The 9,790-nt window shown below is 36.8% G+C and overlaps 1 protein-coding gene across 1 annotated transcript in view; it reads left to right on the top strand.

Moving 5' to 3' along the window:
- The first annotated feature begins 751 nt into the window (after positions 1–751).
- Positions 752–9,790, top strand: part of si:ch211-236d3.4 (actin-associated protein FAM107A) — a 48,556-nt gene continuing 39,517 nt past the window's right edge. Inside the window, exon 1 of the mRNA XM_067431467.1 lies at positions 752–821. Coding sequence (XP_067287568.1) covers positions 798–821 — 24 coding nt within the window. The 5' untranslated portion in view covers positions 752–797. The remainder of the gene's footprint in view (positions 822–9,790) is intronic.

Raw genomic sequence — 9,790 nt, 5'->3', positions numbered from 1 at the left:
GGTCAATTGCATAAAAAATCACAATCTGTCTTTAAAAATGTATACGGCACATCTCAGATTACACTAATACTTTTTCATCTCGAAATTGAAAATAATAGCTCATATAAAATTACATTTACCACTTTACATTAAAGAACAACTCAGAATGCCTCTGTGATTAGACTGGGTCACATGCCTGGGCAAAGGCTGGATTCCCAAAGTAGGGGACATTGAACATTTATTCATATGTAAACAAAGGACACCACCAATGCCTTGATAATCCCAGCAAAAATCAGACCCCTTTCCTTGAATTCTGACAGTTACAGTATTCTGAGGCCATCCCACCATGAGCCTTTCCCAAGACTTCCTTCTCTGTCACCAACAATTAGCATAATCTCTGCGCAGTGGATAAATCCTGTAAGGAAAGCAGAGTAACAGGTGCCACGGATGGTCTGGTTTACTCTGAGTGACTCACATGCTCAGTTTGATTCCAGTTTGTTTAGAGCTAAGATACCCAAGATGACAAAATAGCTACCTCAAGCTTACAAGCTGCTTTTTTTTATGAAGCCAAATAATGTCAAAGAGTCTTAGTCATTATAATCTAACCTAACTAGTCACTTTTGCCAGACTGCCCCACTGCTGAGCTGCCAGAGAGCAAGAGGGCTTTTCTTTCTGCACCCCCTCCCTTCCTCCTTCCCTCCCTGGTGGAGCCGAAGTGGACACGGATCAAGTCGAGGAGAGGAGTTTGGACTTACAAGGAAATCTGAAATCTGGGCCTAGCAAACAGACAACAACCACATCCCATCCAAAGTCTCAGCATGGGGGCGTCCTATGGCAAAAAAGTAAGCATGTTTTGTCATTTTTTGTTAAGCAGTTTGGTTAATTGAGGTAGTAGATGACACAGATCATGGCTTGTTTTAAACACTTGAGACACCTGTCTTAAAAGAGTCTTATGGATTGTATGCATCAGAACAGTCACCAAGTATTCAATGCTCTGCTAGTGTGTCTTTAAATATTTAATGTTGAACAATAAATAAAATATCTAAAGTAATATATTTTTTTCAATATAATCATTAAATGTGTACTTCCTAAAGACATGCTTATTTATAAGTGCTGAGTTTAGAGTTATTTTGTTATAGAAGTCAACATTCATGATAATGCTTTTATATTGAGCGAAGCCTAAAAGATATGCATTTGAGTCCAGGACAGTGAATGCTGTTGACTTTACATAGCAGTTTTTCGGAATTGCTCTAATTTCCAGCGGTTTTGGATTAACCCAAGATCCCATTGTTGGTGTTTTAAATGTTTGGGTCTTTTCCAATAAAGTAGTGGAGTAGTAACACTGACAAATATTTGAGCTATGGGGAGGGTTGCATGCTGGGAAGGTGTGGATGGAGGGTGTGGTGGTGACTGAAGTTGACTCTTCATTGCTCAGTGCTGCAAGTGACAGCTGACAGCTGCTGTAGAGAGGGTTACTAGAGGATTATAGGATACTAGAGCCTCTTCTGATTACCTATGTCTGAGCCATTTGATTGTATCAAGTGTCAGATTTATTAGGATGAAGAGTCACAGTCACAGTTAAATAAATCTTGATCCATACCATGGATAAATAACTGTGCTGTATTGTATAGGCATGTGACTAAATGAAAAGACATTTCGTAATTTAACAGGTTATTGAACAATCGACATCCAGACCAGGGCATTGTGAGTTGAGTTTATCATATTAGTGACCATCATTGGTTTTACGATCTACTTAGACTTACAATGCTTTTGGGAGATTCAGCCCTGGACTATATTGTCTAATTGAGAAATCAGTTTTAGGTGTATTGTGTCTGTGGGTGTTTCTTTATGTTTGGACATTTTTATGTGATCAGGAGTTGATATTTCCCCGTCCCCCTTTCACCTCTACCCCTTTCCCCCCTCAAAATTGAGATATAAACTCCTCAATTTATATATATTGGGAGTTATAAAGTCAGATTTGCATGATATAGTTGCAATTGCATGTTATACTTATATTACACAATTCTAACTTTATAACACACAATTGGAACTTTATGGCCTGGTTTCAAAGACAGGGTTTAGATTAAGTTTATTCCATGGCAGAAACAAGCTTTCATAGTTATTTCAGAATCATATTAAAACTAACTTAATCATGCCTTAATCATTTATTTGTGCTACTTTTCATAGTGTTTTTACCGTTGTTTCAGACCCAGACTTGCAGTCTTAAATCATGAAATGCATCATGAAATAGGAATTATTGCAGGTTTGATATTATGTTTACTTATTTACTTATACTTATATATATATATATATATATATATATATATATATATATATATATATATATATATATATATATATATATATATATATATATATATATATATATATATATATATATATATATATAAGCTCCTTCAGTATTATCAGCAGCAGCCATCGTATTTCTCCAGAGCTATTTACCCTCCTCCATCCCCAGCTCCTCCTCTCGTCCGGTCAGGGTTTGGTATTCTATCCCCTTGAATCAGACTAAGGCTGCGTCCACACGAACTCAGAGCTTTCCTTTTTTTTCCTCGTCTCATGAATTATCTACGTACACACGAGAGCACTGAAACTGACTCAAACCGATGTAGTATACATGCCATACCTCCACAGAAATACACTAAAAACAGAGAAAAAGAGTTGTGACTAGAAGGGGTACAGCAATGGTAGGAAGTGAGGCAAAATCTCACGATAAAATAACAATAAATAAATGTTTTTTTATTAACGCCTACACCCACCCCAACCTTAAACCTACCCTTACAATAATGCAAATTAAATGATTCAGTGCCTATAGATGTATCACCTTCTAGTCTATAACGTGCGGGACATGGTGTGATGACATCACAGTTTCACAAAATATACGGATTGTCTTTACATGAAAACGCAAGGGTGTCGGTTAGAGATTTATCCACTATAGGACTGAGTTTCAAAAAATACCGGTTTCAGGCTGATAAAACGCCAGATCCATCTGGTAAAAAACCCTGACACGATACAAAATGTTTATGTATACAGCTAAACACGTCTCCATGTGGATGGGCCTAAATTCCTGAATTATGGTCTGTTGGGTCCATGAGGACATAGTGTTTCCCATTTGTCATTTTTAGGTCTCAAAAGGGTACTCACGAGCATCCTCTTTGCAAAATTCTCATTTGCGTCCTCGATGCGCACTTTTGCTGAGCCCTCACTGGTGCAAGCTTCTTCCCAAGTAGGAAGACTGTAAATGTTTAGGCTGCCATTTTAGCCTGGATGCCAGCCGAACTTAGCCCCGCCCACAAATTTTTTAGGTCGGGCAATTCGGTCTGGCCTTGCTCCATAGAGGAGTGATTATCTCCGAACAGAAACTGTTCGGACCAATGAAATCATCAGGACGGGCTTCAGACGATGACGGACAGATGATAAACAGTAACGTAATCATCCACGTCATTAAAGGGGCTTGGATTATATTTTTTGAATCCTAAACGGAGAGCTTGTTTGTATATGCATTCACCATCACAATTTCTCTCAGAAATGATGATCATGTTGGGTAAGTACTCTGTGTATCATTAAATTATTTTACAACACTGGCAAAGGTCGTGTATTCCAGCCTGATTTCAGCTCGCATGCAGGCAGGGTTGCCAAGTTTTTACAACAAAACGCGGCAACTACTAGGGGGGTTCGCCGGTGAAAAAATGGCGTTTGGGGGGTAAAATGTGTGTTATTTTGGCAAGGTTGCCTGCTAAAATTCGCACTCCAGGGTCTATATATCACATAATAGTCGCTTCAACCCGCAGACATAGAAAAGAACCCGCGGAAAAAACGCGGACTTGGCATCACAGTGCAGTTGAGTTCTGTTGACATTTGACAATGCGTCGCTTCGTTGCTCTGATTGGTTGTAGGTCTGTCAAATTGAGGTCTTTCCTGGTTTGGTTGAAACACGCCATATAATCACAGCCCAATGGAGCAGTTTCAGACTCATATTCTGACTAGAATTGAGTATGACCACGTCAGGCTACTGCCATTTGGGACAGGGCCTAAATAGACAGCCGTGTCTACTGAGACCCTAAAGGGAAATGGTGAAGAAAAAATATGGAATTAGAGGAAAAATTATTTGGTTATGCTTTTGCGGTCTCTCGCAAGTGTTTTGCCTTCCCCCAAAAAACGTTGAATTCTCTCTCAAAATGTTTGCGCTCCCTTGAGAAACTTTGCGTTCACTTGCAAAGAGCACAAATGTTTAGCTGGTGAATGCAAAACACTGACTTATTATTTTTCCTCTCATCTCATATCTATTATTTTCCTCCCAAGAGCTTGAGATGAAATATGAAGAATATGATGTGTAAAAAAATAAAATAAAATAAAGAAAAGAGAAAGTCAATATTTAAAGTAATGTGGTCACATTTGGCAAAAAGTTTGAAAGTTTGTGAATTTTGGACATTTGGGATACATAAAATTCTAGCTATGAAATTAGCCTTAGCATGGGGTGGAGACTTATTTCCAAAGAACATATTTTCATTGTGTAATGAAAATACATAATATGAGATGAGGTGGAAATAACACTGTGATGAAAATGTTTATAACTTATAACGTATTCATCTCTTAAAGAAACATCACAATATTTTCCCTTCAGTCTAGCAGTGGGGCAGAGGTCATGGAGTTAAGCTGATTTTCTTGCAAAAAATGCTAAAAAGCAGCCAATAATTGTCAAGCAATGACCTTGCAAATTCCTCTCCAGGCCAAGGAAAGTCCCATGTGCAAATTGGTACCAGATTCCATAATCAACCCCAAATATTGACTTATGGTTCACAGCCATCTCAGCATGCTGGATCATGTAGACTGTACTTCAAAACTTACATTTACATTTACATTTACAACTTACAGAATATCTGAAGTAAAACAAGATTAGTGCCCCCCTTGAACAGATTGTTGTTTTGATAGTCCGGCAGTTACTGGAATGTGAGTTCTTCAGTAATGTCTAAGGTGCAGCAGAGAAACCAGTGCTCAGTGAGAGCTGAAAATGTCAGCTTGTCAGAGCTGTAATTTCACCCTCTCTGCCAGCTTCCGGGCCACTTGGCATGAGCTGAATACCTCGACAGGACCTCACAGTTATAGACCCTCGCGTTACAAGACCCCTCTTTCCCTTTTTCAAATAGGCTGTTGAGCTGAGGCTTTACTGTAAGAGAGATCAAGCAAACATTTGTGATTATTAATATAGCCTAATGCAGCGGCATGCTCTGTTTTTTGTGTCTGGTTAACACAATTGATTTAATTAAAACTGTATTCTGTGTTCATCCTGTTACAAGATTTATTCCACTGGAGCGTGTATCACCACTGTGGCATTTCATGCATGGGTGAGATGAGATGCACCTGCTCAAAGCTCACTCAATCACGAGCGAATGTGGAATGATTGGGAAACTGGTTGAAATCCAAGCAAATGAAATCTCTGCCCTGTGCGTTGTTCATTATAGCTTACCGTACTACTAGCACTTGCCGTAGGTATTTATGCATAGAAAATCTGGTTACCTGTTTTATTTTTCCAAAACAGGCAGTATTCAACAAAGAACACTCAGCTTTCCAGTAAAGTACAAAAAAAAAGTTTTCTAAAATGAAAATGATAAAGGCCCAAGGAACATTATAATACTATGTTAATAGAAAAGTCCAGTCCTACTATAACGACACAGCAGAACAATATTTTTGAAATCACTTTCAGAATTATTATTTTTTTCAGATAAAAACGATAAAACATTGACAACGAATGAGACTCCACTTGACTTTAAGGAGCTTGAGCATTTAAATTGGCAGATGGCATAACTGCACAGCGCACTTAAAGGGATAGTTCACCCAAAAAATTTAAACGATCCCATAATTTACACACTCAAGCTATCCTGGGAGTGTATGACTTTCTTCTTTCATCTGAACACAATCAGAGTTATAATAAAATATACCCTTGCTCTTTCAGGCATTATAATATGGCAACGGCTCTTTGCACTAAGTGTAAATATAATCTAGTTGCTATGTACACTGTGTTAATAGCAACTAGATTATTTTTACACTCAGTGAAACTAGCATATTTTCTTAATGATAATTGATATTTACACTAAGTGCAAATAACAATAGATGCTATTTACATTAAGTGTAAATAGCAACTAGATTGTGAAATCAATATATTTTCTAAGCGATAGTCGATAGATGATATTTACACTAAGTGCAAATAGCTGTAGATTCGATTTACTAAGTGAAAATAGTGATATATTCTATTTACAGCATATAAAAGTAGCAGCCATATAAATAGAAATTACATGTTATTTATCATTTATTTTGACAGATATCAATCAGTCAATCAACTTTATTTATATAGCGCTTTCACAATTACGATTGTGTCAAAGCAGCTTCACAGTGTCAAACAGGACAACATTGCGACAAAATTAGATTCGGCTGTACAGTCTTACTGGAGAAAACAGTGATGTTATCAGCTTATTTTAATTTATCATATAGCGACAATGTTGGCAGATCAGTATTATAGTTTATAGAATTAAATAAGACCTAATTCATACATTTTATTTGTATAATTAGTTGAATAACTTTAATCATATTTTTAGTGTCCCCAACTGAGCAAGCCAAGCCAAAGGCGACAGTGGCAAGGAACCAAAACTCCATCAGGGCGTGATGGAGAAAAATAAACCATGGGAGAAACCAGACTCAGTCGGGTTGCCAGTTCTCCTCTGGCCTATTAACACACCGTGTAAGATTATTATTCTGGCAACCTTACAGGTCAGAAATCATATTAGATTGGAATATTCAAAATTTCAGGGTATCACGGAAGAGACGGATTTATTTAGGATGGGGCGTCGATTACACAAGAGTATGAATACATGAAAGATCGGAATTATTGCGCCGAAGACGGGTTTTGAGCATGTCGAAATAGATACATACTATTTGCACCTCAGTATTGTCATTAACAGGATGCAATAATAACAGTGTGTAGATTATAATTTTTATTTAAATGATTAAATGGAATGTCGTCTTAAAGGGACAAAAAAAAAGCCCTACACCTATCCCTAACCCTACTCAATAAATGCTTTTATTAATATTAAACATTTTGTTTGGCACTTTATTTCCACATTTAGAACATTTTCTTGGAAAAAATGGCTTTCCGATGTGATTTGTGATGAGAAAAGAGAGAAGAGCAAGCTTTGCAAAAGGCTGATTCAAAGCCGTGTTGATCGCGACGACCAGTGATCTATTAGCCATGCATACGCTTTACTGACCGCGCCACCGAGGACGTTGAACTAGGGGTGTTTTTTTTTTTTTATCTTGTTTGGCACAGCCAGGCATTGTTAGGTGGTGCTAATGCGAATAGCACTTGCCAACCAGGCACGCTATTTGCACTTGATGTGAATAGACACTCTGTTATAATATATAGGTTATGATCTTTTAATTAAAAGGTTTTGAAGCTCCAAAAAGTGCATCCATCCATCAAAAAAAGTAAGTTAATAAAGTGGGTTAATAAAGGCCTTCTGAAGTGAAGCTATGTGTTTTTGTAAGAGAAATATCCATATTTAGAACTTTGTAAACTATAATCGCTGGCTTCCGGTAACTGCCTTACGTGAGTCAATTTCAAAATAATTGAGAAAACCAATCAAATCAGAGTAGGCAGTCTTTATATGCTCACACAGAAGCTGGTGAATTTTAGCAGCGCGACTTGACGTCAAGTGCGAGATATGTAAGTAGCTAACCTAAACTTTTCATATTTGACAGCTGCATCTTTAAGTCAGAAATATTAAATTACAAAAATATTCAGGCAAAGTTGTCAAATTTTGTAATTTTTATTAAAAATAGGCCTATGGAATGTGAATCATTATGTAATTAGTGCACAAGAAATATTAACAAAGTCATTTTAGGATCAGATTAGCCATAAGATTAATAATGAATGTGTTCATATTGTATTAATTAATATAATTCCATTTAGCCTTCAGTAAATTAAAAAGCTAAGCTTTTTTCAGTCTGTATTGGGCATAAGATTAGTATAATGAATGTGTGCATATTGTAAATTAATTTATAAACTTAGCTTTCCTGCTAGCCTTCAGTAAATTAACTGGTCTATGAAAATGATTCATAAAACATATAAATAAAAGTTAACCATATGTCTACTTTCTTTACTGACGAAAATGGAAAAATTATTTCAGTCAAAGCTCATAGGACGGGAAGAAGAGACAGGGCAAGATAAAAACAAAGAGAAAAAGAAAGATGTGGAGATAAGAAGAAAGACAAATAATCTACTGCCCACTGACATGGTTTTCAAGCTATTATCTAACTTTTAAGCTTTCAAAACAAAATGCACATATGGAGAGCTTAGAAATCGAAATCACTGAGAGCTGTTAATTATAGTTTAGAAAGTTATGAATATGGATATTTTTTTCTTTCAAAAGGCATTGCTTCACTTTAGAAGGCCCACTGGAGTCGTATGGATTAATTTTAGGATGGATGGATGGATGGATGGATGGATGGATGGATGGATGGATGGATGGATGGACTTCTATAGACCATTAACTTCCATTAAAAAGCTCGGAAGAGCCAGGATGTTTTTTTAATGTTTGTTTGGTCGGAAGAAGAAAGTCATATATACCTAAGATGGCTTGAGGGTGAGTAAATTATTTTCGGATGAACTACCCCTTGAAAATGTATTCTATACTGCACACTGTTTGTATACTGAGCATTATGCAGTAAACAGCATACTCTGTCCCATTCCAAGCATAGCCTCTATTTCGGCATTGTACGTGCTTTGGGTGGAAACCTTTTAGGAACAACAATGTTCAGGCTGTTCTTGGATGAGCATCTCTGCTCCTAAATTATAATGAGTAACAACAAAGCTGGTCTAGGATCAGGATTAATACGGCTACATCAGCCAACTCCTGAGCAGAGCACTTGCATGTGATTGCCTACTGCTAAATGGGATGTCAAGTTGTGCTAATGCTTCCTGTGCCAGAGACCTACTGAGGAAGATTAGACCAATCAGACAAAATCCTTTCTAAATGATCCAACAGTCAAGCTAAAAATAATTACACCCTATGGGAAGGATTTTAACTCTGAAAGAACATGAGTTTATGTTCTAAATTGACAGCTCCTGGTTTGTATAAAAGTTATCAGAGACAGCACAAATGTCTAATCTGTTCAAAAGTTTTATTGACATTTTTATTTATTTTTTTAATCAATGGACTGAAGTATATTTTAAAGGTGCACAACATATACATTTGCGTGTGTCTTCCACTCACTGAGTCATCAGTAATGTTGGACTTTATACTGACATCTAGTGGTGTGGATGAAGCATCACCCAAAGAAAAGTTTTCAGATAGCATTGCTAATACAATGACAGCTGTATTTTTCACCTGTGATTCATTTTTTACCCAATAAAGGCTGGTCATGTGATCTTAACATGGCCGCTACCCGCTTTATCTAATACTTTTAAGGCTACTGATGTGACACGCTGGGTTGATTTTATAAATAAAAGGTCATAATTATGATAACTAGTTATAATTAACTAAATAAAGCAGGTGGGGAGCTTCAAACGGGGTTGCTGTTACAGCTGAAGTCAAATAAATGCAATATTTGTCAAATACACACTTTACAATAAGGTTCATTAGTTGACATCGGTTATAATGAACTAATAATGAACTGCACTTTTAAAGCATTTATTTATCTCTGTTAATGTTAATTTCAACATTTACAAATGCATTATTAAAATCTTGTTAACATTAGTCAGTGCACTGTAAACTTAGCCTGGATGCCTTAGCCCCAC

The sequence above is a fragment of the Pseudorasbora parva genome, chromosome 22 (assembly GCF_024679245.1).
Source record: "Pseudorasbora parva isolate DD20220531a chromosome 22, ASM2467924v1, whole genome shotgun sequence".
In the NCBI taxonomy this organism is placed as follows: Eukaryota; Metazoa; Chordata; class Actinopteri; order Cypriniformes; family Gobionidae; genus Pseudorasbora; species Pseudorasbora parva.
The sequence above is the reverse complement of the archived record's forward strand: the minus strand, read 5'-3'. Positions and strand labels throughout refer to the sequence as shown.